Source organism: Aulonocara sp. 'chitande type north' Nkhata Bay, linkage group LG14, assembly GCF_057382095.1.
Source record: "Aulonocara sp. 'chitande type north' Nkhata Bay isolate Kocher_YH1m ecotype deep benthic linkage group LG14, A_spYH_male_GT1.1, whole genome shotgun sequence".
NCBI lineage: Eukaryota > Metazoa > Chordata > Actinopteri > Cichliformes > Cichlidae > Aulonocara > Aulonocara sp. 'chitande type north' Nkhata Bay.
In genome coordinates this window covers 25,024,225-25,039,308 of record NC_141357.1, presented here as the reverse complement: position 1 = coordinate 25,039,308, position 15,084 = coordinate 25,024,225, and the positions used below count along the sequence as shown (strand labels likewise).

The 15,084-nt window shown below is 42.0% G+C and overlaps 1 protein-coding gene across 1 annotated transcript; it reads left to right on the top strand.

The window, feature by feature from the left end:
• Positions 1–11,808: 11,808 nt before the first annotated feature.
• On the top strand, positions 11,809–12,906 carry c15h3orf80 (chromosome 15 C3orf80 homolog). Its single transcript, XM_086262828.1, has one exon. It carries the CDS (start codon positions 12,002–12,004, stop codon positions 12,647–12,649), a length of 648 nt encoding a protein of 215 aa, XP_086118954.1. The 5' UTR covers positions 11,809–12,001; the 3' UTR covers positions 12,650–12,906.
• Positions 12,907–15,084: the final 2,178 nt, after the last annotated feature.

The window sequence follows — 15,084 nt, the reverse complement described above, 5'->3', positions numbered from 1 at the left end:
ATGGGCGGGCCTGCAGCATCCCGCCACAGTGCAGGCTTTGTGGAGTCTTGTTGATGATTTACAGCCCCACGCTTAACGCTTATTAAATAAGCGAGCTGCACAACCTGTGCGAAAGAAATGTTTACTGCTGGAAGCCTCAGACTGTCTGAATATGAATAACGGAAGATAAAAACCACACCGCTTAACTTTCAGGACATGCACAGAGTTTCCGCATGCAGAGGCCACCTTTTTGCATGAGTAAGCACAGCAGAGGGTCCCCTGAAGCGATCCCCAAAGATATTGAAAGAGATAGAAGGTGATGATGATGATGAAGCACAGTTAGAGGTTTATTCTAATCATTTATGTAATAAGTAAAACAAAGTGTATAATGAGGATAGTGGGAGCTGGACGGTTACTTGGTTTACTTCAAAATAAAACAGGCATTTATCTGAGAGACGTTCATTGCACTGAAAGGAGCAACCAGCTTCCCGTGATGCAACTAGGTCACTTTTGAGCGGGAAAAAATACGCCTGCATTACAGAGAGGTAACCAGCAGATGTCGCATTAGACAACAAAGCAAAAAGCACATTCCAACCTGATTGATGCACGCCTCTGATGTGAGGACTGATCACTGTCATCATACCATAAAGTTACAGTGGAATCAAATCAGAGAAGGTCAGCGTCCTATGGTGGATCTCGGCTAAGCACACTGGCCAGCAGAGAGAGCAAAAAAAGGGAGGAAGGGCGCTGTGTGTCTGTGAGATGTCCGGTGGGAGGAATGAGTGAGGGATGAAGGGCTTTCTTATTGATCTTCAAAGCACCTTTCTCCTCCCTCCATCCACTCACCGAGTTTGACGAGTGGATGTGTGGTTTATAGGCAAGAGAAAGGAAACACAGAGAGGGAGAGATGCCACAGACTAATGGGGGCATTATCCTAGTCTCAGAGTCTAAAGGGAGAGATCAGCTACTCCTCTCAGGGGTGAGACGATATCCCCAATACCTCAGGAAATCAGAGGAGATAAAGCAGAAGTGGTGGAAAAGAAGGGTGAGAGAAGTAGAGGACAGGAAAGGTCAACTTGATGAGAAGATAAGAAGAGATGGGGGGAAAGAGAAAATATAATAGGAAAAAGGGGTCAGTTAAATAGGTTAAGATGTAAATCATGAGAGCAGGAGGCACAAGACTTAAACCATAAACTCAATTTGTCACTCGAGTTGCAAAAACGTATAATTTAATATAGGCTAGTCTGGTATGAGAGTTCATTCGACCTGACTTGAGACAAAAAGCCAAAGAGGCTAATGTCAAGTTACAACAGCAGTCGCCTCAAGGTGCTAGATGAAGATTCAACGACCACACCTGGTGTGGTTTTACGCTGACAGAGTTAGCTGTGTTAGCGTTCTACAATTTACTCTTTTGCATGTCAAAAACCAATGCAGTATCAGAAAAATGATTATTTTGAACTCATAATGCTGCTGCAGTAAAAGTTGTTAAGACATTTGACCTCATGGTGGAGCTAGAGCAGTGGTTCTTAACCTTGTTGGAGGCACCGAACCCCACCAGCTTCATATGTGCATTCACTGAACCCCTCTTTAGTGAAAAATAAAATGTGATTTTTTTACTGGTGCACAAAATGAGCCATGCATGTCATGGCGGAGGCTCTGCCAAACCCCTGAGACCGGCTCACCAAACCCCTAGGGTTCAATCGAACCCAGGTTAAGAACCACTGAGCTAGAGGAAACAAGAATATCAGTCAGTGGGACACATTGTGGGAACCATGAAATGCATCTATCAAATAATATGTCAGGCCGTGTAGAAGTTACTGACATATTTTAATGGTTAGATGGAAGCTTTGACCTCATAGTGATGAGGAATATTTAAAGTATGACGAAAGTCACTCAGTATGTTTCAGCTGCTGGGGATCTTGCCTGAAGTTACAAAGGGTTATCTGAATCCAGACTCAAAAAGCTCCGTGGAGCTTTTTGAGTCTTGATCAGAGCGGTGGAGTGATGGACCAGGCAACAGGTGACAGAGCAATGCTGCCATCTAAAACGCCTCATCACCAGCTACTAAAAATGCTGAGCTGTTGCACAGAAGCACTTTGGGCATTCAGTGTGGATTGTTGCCATTCTGGTAATTGCGCTGTTGTAACTATTATACTAAGCAGGGAGGGGAGGTTAAAAAAATCAAAGCTTTGAGTCTTGATCTTAAAAATAGGTACTGGGAAAGCATCTGACTTTCATTCCTCTGTGACTCAGTTAAGACAGTGTTTCACTGTATGAGTGTATGTGTGTGTAATATGACAGGGCTTTTTTAATATAGACCCACCAACCAGTTTGGAAACCATGATGCCACACACCCTCGGGGGGTAATACGAGCCCTCGACGTGCCGACTCATTATCCATCACGTAGATACACACTCAAAACAACACACACACACACACCAACCTGATGAAGCACATATGAAGATGCTTCATCAGGGTGGAGGGAAACTCCTACCTTGGCCATTTTGCCAACAGGGCCAGTTTATCACATGGAAACATGCAAAGTTACTAAAGAGCCGTAACAGCTGAAGGCCTGCATAAAGAAGCTAGAGAAAGGGGACTAGGTACAAAGAGAAAAGAGGAGAGAGACTTGGGAAATCGTTCAGCCATGAGAGCGTTTAAAGGAAATGTATGAGCCTAAAATTCTTCCATGTGTAATGAACATAATGAATTTCCCATTTTAAAGCATTAAAAAAAACAGCGTGGAGCTGTTTTACTCAGATGCAAAGCTTCAGATCAGTGAGGGAAAAAGCCTTTGAAAGTCTAATCTGAATAAAGTGCAGATAACTCCTGGACTTAGAGCTAATGCTAACTGCTTGTGACTGGACTGTGAATTCACTTGTGACACACCCCTCTCCCGCTTTGATTTCCTGCTCAGTATCTGAGGTCTATATTTGTTTGTTCTTTATTTTTACATGCAGTGTTGTTTTTCAGTAGTCACCTCTCGCTGCTGCCATCGTGTTGCTTTTTCCTTCCTCTTGGGTAAAAATGTTCTATGAGCACCACCAGGGTATTTTCACCTCACCCACACAGTTTACACTCTTTGTCTTCCATCCCCCCCACCCAGCCCCCCTGAAATTGCTGTCAAATTTAAAAAAAAAAAAATGGTATGATAATGCAAGAGTTTCCTCTGCTGTCAGGAAATTATTTTTTGCCAAAATGTCCTTTTATTCATAGAATGTAACTAGCAAAATTTGAAATTTCTTATGTCTTTTATAGATCCTGAAATGATTTTCTGCTTTGTTTCAGGATCTAAAATTAGATAAATACATTCTCAGATGCACTACGCCACATGACATATTGTATCTTGTCATTATTTATCAAAAACTGACGCAAAATGCAGAAGCAGTGTGTGAAAAATGAACACACCCCAGTTTGTAGAACCACTTTTACCAGCAATAACTTAAAGTAATGTTCTTTTGTATGACTTTATCAGTGTCTCACATCGTTGTGGAGGAACTTTTGAACCACTCGAACCAACGCACCAGTGCATTGAGGTTTGTGTGCATCCATTTATGCACAGCTCCTGTAAGGTCTTGCCATAGTATTTAAATAGGTTTGAGGTCTGGACTGGCTGGGCCATTTCACTACCTTGATTCTATCTTTTTCAGACATTATGTTGTCCTTGAGTCAATGACTGGAGGGTCCCCGGGTCCTGTGGCTGCAAAAATAAGCCCAAATCCTAACCCCTCCACCACCATGCTTGACAGTGGGTATGAGGTGTTTGTGCTGATATGCTGTGTTTGTTTGTTTGTTTCCACATGCTTTGTCCCACACGCCATCAAACTGTTTAACTCCTCTCTGGAGGGGAGAGGGAGGGGAAACAGGTGGACAAAGGAGGGGGGAACAACTAAGCTGTAGTGCCTCTTGCAGAGGTTATCTTCTGACACCCTTTGAAACAAGCAATACTTCTTCAGTCTTTTTGTAGTAGTGTTGTCATTAACCGTAAAGTTTTAGTATGCTCATTGAATCATGTAGATCTCTGAGATGTAGCTCTTGGGTTGGCACTGGCAGTGGTCTGATCTTAGGGTAAATTTGCTGTGACACCAATCCTGGGAAGACTGCCTTGAATCTTTGACGCCATAAAATGGTGGACTTCAAGTAGTTTGTAAAGGGCCTTATAACCCTTGCCAGATTGAGAGGTAGCAACTGAATCAAGTGCATGTGATGAGCACCACCTGGCTGCTACTTACTCTTATACAGGGAGTGCAGAATTATTAGGCAAGTTGTATTTTTGAGGAATAATTTTATTATTGAACAACAACCATGTTCTCAATGAACCCAAAAAACACATTAATATCAAAGCTGAATGTTTTTGGAAGTAGTTTTTAGTTTTAGCTATTTTAGGGGGATATCTGTGTGCAGGTGACTATTACTGTGCATAATTATTAGGCAACTTAACAAAAAACAAATATATACCCATTTCAATTATTTATTTTTACCAGTGAAACCAATATAACATCTCCACATTCACAAATACACATTTCTGACATTCAAAAACAAAACAAAAACAAATCAGCGACCAATATAGCCACCTTTCTTTGCAAGGACACTCAAAAGCCTGCCATCCATGGATTCTGTCAGTGTTTTGATCTGTTCACCATCAACATTGCGTGCAGCAGCAACCACAGCCTCCCAGACACTGTTCAGAGAGGTGTACTGTTTTCCCTGCTTGTAAATCTCACATTTGATGATGGACCACAGGTTCTCAATGGGGTTCAGATCAGGTGAACAAGGAGGCCATGTCATTAGTTGTTCTTCTTTTATACCCTTTCTTGCCAGCCACGCTGTGGAGTACTTGGACGCGTGTGATGGAGCATTGTCCTGCATGAAAATCATGTTTTTCTTGAAAGATGCAGACTTCTTCCTGTACCACTGCTTGAAGAAGGTGTCTTCCAGAAACTGGCAGTAGGACTGGGAGTTGAGCTTGACTCCATCCTCAACCCGAAAAGGCCCCACAAGCTCATCTTTGATGATACCAGCCCAAACCAGTACTCCACCTCCACCTTGCTGGCGTCTGAGTCGGACTGGAGCTCTCTGCCCTTTACCAATCCAGCCACGGGCCCATCCATCTGGCCCATCAAGACTCACTCTCATTTTATCAGTCCATAAAACCTTAGAAAAACCAGTCTTGAGATATTTCTTGGCCCAGTCTTGACGTTTCAGCTTGTGTGTCTTGTTCAGTGGTGGTCATCTTTCAGCCTTTCTTACCTTGGCCATGTCTCTGAGTATTGCACACCTTGTGCTTTTGGGCACTCCAGTGATGTTGCAGCTCTGAAATATGGCCAAACTGGTGGCAAGTGGCATCTTGGCAGCTGCACGCTTGACTTTTCTCAGTTCATGGGCAGTTATTTTGCGCCTTGGTTTTTCCACACGCTTCTTGCGACCCTGTTGACTATTTTGAATGAAACGCTTGATTGTTCGATGATCACGCTTCAGAAGCTTTGCACTTTCGAGACTGCTGCATCCCTCTGCAAGATATCTCACTATTTTTGACTTTTCTGAGCCTGTCAAGTCCTTCTTTTGACCCGTTTTGCCAAAGGAAAGGAAGTTGCCTAATAATTATACACACCTGATATAGGGTGTTGATGTCATTAGACCACACCCCTTCTCATTACAGAGATGCACATCACCTAATATGCTTAATTGGTAGTAGGCTTTCGAGCCTATACAGCTTGGAGTAAGACAACATGCATGAAGAGGATGATGTGGACAAAATACTCATTTGCCTAATAATTCTGCACTCCCTGTAATTACGATAGAAGCAATAAGGGTGCACTTAGTTTTTCACAAACTGCTTCTGCATAATGACTTAGTTTTTGTTCTACAAATAATGACACTGTGTGATTCACTGGGCAGCCAAAAAAAAGTTAAACTCTAAGATTTCATCGGACAACCTTTAGCTTTGTTGGCAGGACACATTCACTGTGGTATTTCAATTAACTTATGCAATGTCACAATATTTATTTCCATCCAGAGTTTCATGAATTATTCACAAAGATCTCCTAGAAGTGACGACAGGAGAGTTGGACTGTTAAAGTCTTCTCAAACACATCCCAAAGATCCTCAGTGGGATAAAGGTTTCAGCTCTGTGGTGGCCAATCCATGTGCGAAAATGATGTCTCGTGCTCTCTGAACTATGAATCCTGGCATCCCATCCCATGTCCATACAATCAAGGAAGGAACAACTTGATCATTTTAGGTATATTCAGTTAGTCAGCTCATTTTTTTGGCACTAAATATTGCTGAACCTAGACCTCAGACCTCCAATCCAATGAAAGGCTCTCACCTACAGTGTCCAGGCATGTGTCGTTTGTCCCAATATATGAAATCTCAGAGTTTAAAGTAAAGTTTTAAGTTCAAAGTAAAGTTACAGCTTACTATCCCCATATATACATATTAAAAATATACTTAATACTTTGACAGCATCACATTTACTCTTTATTCTGTGAATGCTTATTCCAGCATTTTGTTATATTTCTTATTTAATACTCACATCCAAATGGATATTTTCACATTTGAATGGTTATACTGAGAACTGCAGTTTCCTAACATTCCCAGCATATTCGAATGCTGAAATTAATTTAATTTCAATTTAGTTCTCTTCTCTTTTATTCAAACAACAGTTGCCTCAAGGTGCTTTATATTATAAGGTAAAGGCCCTGCAATAATACAGAGAAATGACCCCCTTTGAGCAAGCACTTGGTGACAGTGGGAAGGAAAAACTCCCACTTAACGGAAAGAAACCTTGAGGAGAACCAGGCTCAGGAAGAGGCAGCCATCTGCCATTGGCTGGGGTCGGGGGGGGAGGAAGATAGAACAAAAACACACTGAGAGCTTTCAAATAAACACTTAATGAGTTTGAGAAATGGCCTCAATAACCAGGAAGTTCAGTCCATAGTGTCTGGTTTCTTGCTGTTTATTGTTTGTGAAAGACATGGGAATCATGGAAATCTCTGAAGGCTTTGCATGTTGCATGTTTTCTAAGAAGAAAAGTATCTGTCCTTGATGCTGTTTGGATTTGATGCCTACGCATACTAAGTATTTGGGAATCTTCGCTTGTCCCTCCGTCACCAGAGGAGAATGATTTAAATTGCTGTACATTTTCACATTTCCTGTTTCTGGACATCTGTAAAACTGCATGCTGGGAAGTAGAATGGAAGAATGGAGGTCATAATTTAGGCAAAGGGGGGGGGGGGGGGGGGGGGGAGAGAGAGAAGTTAGTGTCTGCATGGCCTCTGGGGAGCTTGGTTACAAGTTTTTAGGTGACCCTTCTTCTGTTCTCCTGTCGCTTTAGTTTACACCCTCCCATTGCTTACACAGTCTATGTACTTATTGCTCTATACTAAGCCCGTCAGCGTTTTGTATAATGTGTGTTGTGTCATGGCCTCTTTCTCTTTTTATCTATCCCGCTTTCCCTCCATGCTGTTAATGCCTTATTTTGAGAGTTCCCTCAGGGAACGCTGTGTTTTCAGGGGCAAGAGAAGAAGGAATCCTGGGATATAATGTGGGCGTTTGGTAAAAGTGCTGAAAGCCATAGTCACCTTCTGAGACACAGACCACCTCCTCCTTTTAGTGTGTCTCAGCGCAGGGGTGTGGAGGCAGGGGGTCGAAAATCCTCTGACCTCCACGCCCACTCAGAACATGTGGGAATGGTAAAATTATCCTATATTTAACCCCCAGGTGTCTGCCTTGTGTGTGTATGTGAGTAACAGTAACTGAGTCATCTGCAGCTGGGTGGTACATGGGTTATCTTATAGGGCGGAAAAAAAGTGGGTGGGTTTGGAAAAGCTGTGCTCCCCCTTAATACACCACAGTCACCTCCCTGGGATAAGAACTTTCTCAGTTAAATATGTCTGAGGTTGAATGTGTGTACATTAGATATATGTGAAATCCAATCAAACATTAAATGTGTGGTTACAGAAAGCCACCGAGAATTAAATGGCAATCTCCCACCCTCTCAGCTAGATAATCATACAAAACTTAATGCAAGAGAAGAACAAAAAAGTCACCTTCAAAGAATAAAAAAAACATTTTTCTTCTTTGTAGAGTGAAAGTAACACATAATTAATACTTTTTTTGTTTTACACAGAGAATATTTGTGCTTATGTGGCTGTGGAGAGGGCATTTGCACATAAAATATTTAAATTTTCAAAGAAGGCAACAATGCTGAGTCAAATAAATTAATGCTATTACCCATCAAAAGGGCAGCTTTATATGGTTATTCACTATAAAGTGAAAAAAAAAGCTTGGCTCAGCACAAACCTTCCAAACATCTGACTTACTAAGAGCACTAAGTAATTCCCATTAGACAGAGAAGGGATTTTACCCCTCTGTCTTCTGGTGAGGATTTCTTTAAGTCTTCGTTCTCAGAGGAAGTCTGGATTCTGATTCATCTCCCTGCCAAAAACTACACAAAGCTGGGAGAGCAAGCCACATTAAGGTGCTCGTTAAGGCACACACTTTCCCTCAAGTATATTTGTTACCACATGCTTGTTCAAAGGCGCAAAGTTTACACTATGGTGTATTTCAAATGAAGTCTGTCCCGTGACCTGTGCCACGTCATCTCTTCTCGCCTCCATTTTTCGTGTCTCTGTCTACCACATTGTCCAGTTATGCAAAAAAAAGAAGAGAAAAAAATGAAAAAGAATGAAACCATACAAAGACACCCACACAAACAAACTCAAACATAAATACAGTTGCCCCATACTCTCAACATGCACAGTCCGTACACTTTAAGACCTCCGAGCCAGCAGAGCGATAAGATTAGAGGAAGTATGTGGGTGTGAAATAGCTGCGGTGTGGGACTTTCTGGATTCACACAATCTTCACTGACTGCAGGCCCTGCTTTTTATTAGAGTTCAAGCTGATGGGAATACACAGCACTGATGACACCCACACTCATATCCTGCACAGATACCGAATTCATACACTAATATGTTAAACAAGCTAAAACTTATGCATCAATCCTCCCCTGTCTGCAAAGCCAGACGCAGCTATTCTTAGGTACGATCACACAGAAAGAAATCCTTTATATAATGTATATTTGTGGACCTGAAACACTGCTATCATTCAAAGGAAAAAAATCTCATTGTTTCCATAAATGCTGCAGAAAAGAAGCTACGGAGGCTGAAGTTGATCTCAGGGCAGTAACCCTGAGGTTGTGACTTCTGCTCTGGAGCAAATAAAGTGAAACCCAGAACCATCAGTGGGTCCATTAACAAAGCCAGAGGCCGGACAAGGCTTTCTTTGTTTCATAATTAATGCAAACATGATAAGCATGACATTGACTGTTGGGCGGGCCGTACATCAGAGTCCTCGACACATGAAAATGAACGTTGCCATTCATCATTAAACACGGCTAATGGACCCCACAAGACTGAATTATTAAGCACAACACAAGAGACCTTTGTGCCAGATTAATGGAAGCACACAGGACGGCGTATTTATTACAGTGATATAGAATAGTGAAAGTGTTATCACAGCGATTGTTGGCCATACAGGAGGCTGAGACTTTGTGCAAGTTAACGCAACAGGAACACAGTCGCCTTTGTGCTGCTGGTGTTAACAGATTTGCTGCATATAAAATATCCATTGTTGCATTCTGAATTTGTCTTCAAGGATCAGGGTTTCTACTTGTGTACATCAAATATTCCAAACTATAAATATACTATGTGTTACAAAGAGGGGGGTGAATGTTATTTTCATGTTTCCTGTGGGATGTAGTTGGTCTCCAATTGGTTTGATGTGTTTGCTGGAAACTGCTAGAAAAGACAAGGGGGGCAAGGCAATAGTGCAGATGAACAGTGAAAATAAATAAATAATTCATTTTACACTTTGATTTTTCTTCAGGATAAAAAGATTTATTTACATTCTTATCTATATAGTTGCTCAAATTGGCTTGATTTGAGTCAGTTAAAAGCCAAATATCCACAGTTTTTCCTCCATACTGTACAGGTTGCAGCATTTTTCTGCCTTCCAGACACTGCACAGAGTGAAAGCTGTGATCAAAAATAGCAGTTGTTCTCTGTGCTTGTCAATAAGAGCCCTCCTGAGAAGCAGACTTGCTGGAAAAACGAAACAGGGGAGAACTGAGAAGGGTTTCTGAACTCTCAGAGCCATGGTCCACAGGCTATTGATTGTTTATTTGGTTGGAAAGTTGCCCTGTGATCACATTTCCCTAATTGAGGTAGATTACAGAAAGAAATACGATGCTGCATAAATTAGGTTGCATGGTGCTCTTCTTCTACTGAATTTCATGTCATAATGGTCCAGTAATTGGATTTGGTGTATTGTGCATTAGGCCTTGTTTAGGAAAGAGACGAATACAGACTGACTATCAGTAACAAACAGTAACATGAAGACAGGGTGAAATGTTCCTGTAATTTAAAAGGATTCACCACAATTTAAACAATGTAGACTTTGCAAAAGACTCTAAAGTCCTTATATTTATCAGTACAACCCTGTCTTTTAAAATAGAATCAGAGGCTGTAGTCTTCCCTGTAATGTCTTAATATCATAAATGCTATTCACCGCAGAAAGAGAGAGAAAAAGAAAAGGACAACAGGCCTTTGAAAAATGATGCTGGTCGATCTATACAACCACGGCGGAAAATTATTCAAGTCGCTAATTCATTGCAAGACAACAAATTAAGCAGAGTGGTTTAATTAATCAGTTAATATTCAGGACTTGAGGAGCAGCTTAGTGAGCCCGCTGTTCTTGGATGTTATCCAAAGGGACATCTTTAGCATAAATTAACACACGGGGCACAGAGACTATCGTTTAAAGCAAGGAATTAGTTTTATGGTTATGTTCTTCAATGCTGCAGACACATGGTTCTCTAGGGTGATACTGAACTAATGGGAATCCAGACACTCATCTAATGGGGGCCATTACAATCCACATTGCATTTTTAATGAGACGGTTGGAGCTGTTGGCGCCTTGTGTCAGGGACATTCACCAGTGCTGGTTTTTACCTGGTTCAGAATTCAGTGATGGGACAGTTTTAAAGTCTTTCGGGTGCAATGGATCATAAAGTGGCATCTGGGGACGTGTCAGTCTCAGATATTACAGCTGTTTACCTCTCTACATTATAAAAGGTTTCTATTAATTTATACTAGCCTAAAGAGTTCAGAAACATATGATGATCTTGGGACAATATGGGAAACATTAGCTCCACCTTAACCAAAGCCAACACTGATATCCTACTCATCCACAAATACTTCATAGTATCTTCTATCATTCATATTACTGTTAAGTGAATTTGTACATAATCTGCACTATCCTACATTTCCAATGCAGGATGTTTACTTGCAGTTAATTAATTCTGTATTGCAGTATTGCTGCTGTTCCTTGGCTTAAGGACCTCTGCTCTCAATCTATCACTATAGAACAAAGACTTGTTTAAATTTTACAAGGTACTAAGGCACAATATCTTCACTCCTTCCTCTTGTCACCCCTCCTCCTACATCTACAGCATTCTTTATTGGATCTTTAAAGTATAAATCATGATGCTCTGCAGCAAACATTGCACGTAGTGATCAGAGAGGGGGGCTGCTGATGTCTGAAAACTGGTGAGATTGCATGTGTCTTTGTGCAGGAGACTTCAGGTTAAGGCAGAATATGTAACCAGGAGCACAGGCTGGCTATCTGCGGGTTTCACTGGTGTAAGGACATGCTAGGACCCAATAAAGATATCTTCACCTAATAATGATGTAAGATTATTCATGAATCTCATCCCTGCTGCCTTCAGACACTGAGGTGGCTCCACTCCGATCGCCCATACTAAAGCAGACAGGTCGTCCTCAGCAGGGGGAGGGGGGGCACCTGCTGTCCCGCTCCTCGCTGCAGAAGCTGTGACAGCACATATTTCGCGAACAGCTGGAAGGAAAGGCAGTCCTGCAACACCTGAGCGGGCTTAACGATACGACGTCGTGCGTACTGGAGACGCGCCGATAGCTGCTCCATCCTGGGGGATCCCGAAATGATGCCCCGTGTGCCGGGCGGCGGCCGGACAGCATACACTGGCACATTTCTGTCGGCATGCCTGATCTCTGCATGTCAAGCCGCCCAGAGCTGTGGGGAGGTCCAGTGCGGCGTCAACCAGCACTGCTGTCCGCCCACCGTCACAGGGAACACCAGTGCCAGCTCGAAGGTGAGCTGCTGCCAGCTCTCCATCCACGCATTTTTCGACAACGTCGGCTGGTTCACGCGGAAGCTGTCCGGCATCCTGATCCTGTTGCTGCTCTTTGCCATGGGCTACTTCATCCAGCGGATCATCTGCCCTCGGCCCCGGCGGCACCCGCACCACGACCGCGGCGAGGAGCCGTCCCTCTTTCACGGACACACATCAGCGTCCCAGGATTCCCTGCTGGAGCGGTACCCCGAATACAACCTCGGGGGCTTTGCCTCTCCAAACCTGCCGGCCTATGACGAAGTTAAGTATTTGCCCACCTATGAGGAAAGCATGCAAGACATGCACAGAGACCGGTCCGGTGAGAACTTGTTGTCCGAAAACGAGAGTGGCGGCCAGGGTAGAGGGAGAGCAACAGGACCGAGATCCGGAGACCAGAGGCTGGCTGCCCTGGAGGTCTCAGGACCTCAGAGCCCAAGGACATCCAACTCTGTTTGACGGAGACTGGGCAAGACTACAGAAACATTGTTATTCTTATTTTAATATAGTCAGGGTAAAAAAAATCTTGCAGAGATACAACGAACAAGTGCAATTATACTCCTGAATGTAAAGAATAAAAGAGAAGGCTGAGAAAAATGCAGGACTACGTGTTTTCTGAGATAACAGGAACCTGCTTTCCTTTTGTATGCAAATGACCGCTTGGGTTATGAAAAGCAGATTATAAAGTAAGCGGAGGAGGCTGAAATTGAGGCGCTTTGTGTTGGGAATAGCTAAATTGGCTCCAGTACAATCGCATTAAGCTTTTTTCAAACTTCAGCACCTCAATTTAACGGCAGCATGAAACAGATTTCCTGTCAAACTGAGGTCCTCTCTTAGTGCTTAATATACTGCCGAACCTGAAAAATTCTCATACTATTTTGTAGAGCCTTTTCTTTATTAAATTTGCATCCAAAAAAAGAAAATAGTTTTTTCAGTCCCCTTAGACATGGACTGAAAGAGAGAAAGGATTAGGGAAATATCTGTTATAATTCTTTCTGAGACACTTTTTTTTAAACCAGCCAGCCCTGGAGTCTAGCTTATCAGCATGAAGGCAGCAATCTACCCCCACATACACACTTCACTGGGAGCTGATAGATGAGCATTATATAAATGACCTGCTCAATGCTTGACATCTCTCCTGTGAGTGAAGCCTTACTGCCCCAGGTCCCAGCTTATGAACTCAAGAAGAAGAAAAATATGAATGAGATTACAGCTTCCAGACTGATAAGAGCTAAAGTTGCACTTTTATGAAGGCATGTCAGAGAAGATAGCTGCTGTCCCAAGGAGCAAAACAGAAAAATACTAGCTCACACGCGGCATTGAAGAAAATGTTCTTTCTTTGTTAAAGCAGAAGGATTTGAAGATGCCAGATGAGAATACATTCAAGTCTGCTTTTGCAGATGCTAACTGTCCTAAAGAAACAAGAAGTTACACTTTAGCTCATCTGAAAACTAAGAAGATTTTGAGAAAACATGCTTTCTGTGAATTAATGCCATAATACTGAAAAGGCAATTTTGTTCATTTAGTATTTCTTTACCTTGTGATTGACTGGGTGTCTGGTAAATAGTCACACTCTCCATATCGTATTGTCTTATCTTTAGGGCCAGGCCAAAAATTCTAATGAGAATCTGCATTACTGCTGGATGTAAGCCAGCCAAACGTCTTTTGTTGTACGAACAGTATTGGATCATTTCGAATTCACAATAATGGAAGGTTCTGAAAGATCTGCATTTTTTTACATATGAACTGAAAGAAAAAACACTTTTCAATTTATTTGCCCGTCAACTTCAAGATGGACGAATGTTTTCAGTTTGTTGTGCAGAAATGAAAAGGAGGTGTTTGCATATAAACAGTGCACCAAATTAAATCCCATTAAAGATACAAGAGCAGGTGTAAAGCAGATAATAACCATCAGCTTATCAAATCAACTAAACTGATTTATCCCAGAAGCTCCAAAGTGCTCATCTTTCATCATTCCGAACAATGCAGAACTGTATCTGTAAAGCTAGCCTTTACAATTAGAGACCCTGAGTTGATCCCAACTCTAAAAGTCTGAGTGTGATTGTGGTGGCTTTTGTAAACCAATATCGCCTGACCATAATGGCAGAGCCAGTAGTGATCACTGATGGCTTTCTTTTCCTGAGGGACATTTGTGGGCGGCTGGAGTTTGGACTTAAAAGCATTAAATCCAGACTAAAACAACCACTGATGGGTAGATGAGGTAAAGGATCTGAGACCCTGAGCGGCATGAGGCCATGTTTGAGGGCTAATGAACCCATGAGAAGTGTGATTGTTGCGTTTCATTTTCTCCTTCCTAGTCAGTGTAGTTCACTATATACTGACTTCCATTTGTAAACATCAACAGTAAAGCTGTATGTCTTCTCTCAGGGGAGAGGATAGTTATATACGCTCATGGGAGATGCAAATCTATAAAAACACAGGGATAAATACAGTATTGGTACACTCAGTGGGTTTTGAATCAGAGCCCATAATTCAGTTATCGTATAGCTCTCTGGTATAAAGAACAGACAAACTTCAAAATGTCAAATCAATGAGCATTATCCTTCTCTATCCTCCTCATAAATTCTGCATTACATCCGGGAAGTGTATTTTTGGGAGAGCTTGGCTATCAATTTAATATATGAGAACCAGCCAGTCTTTGAATATAGATATACACTTCTATGGTTTAATAAAAGAAGAGCATCTGTTTGGCACTGTGTGCTGTGTAGCTTCAAAAATATGAAATATTTACACTGGCCATTTCATTGTAAGATATTTGCCACTGGGACTCAAAACTATAGAAAGTCTAATCTAAATGTGACTTTTATATTCTTAACATTAAGATATGGCTGAAGGTAGAGGCGTGGAATTGAGTGAATCAGGTATATCACGCA

Excerpts from the sequence above, each read along its gene's own strand:
- c15h3orf80 (XM_086262828.1), top strand. The coding sequence starts at position 12,002 with ATGATGCCCCGTGTGCCGGGCGGCGGCCGGACAGCATACACTGGCACA.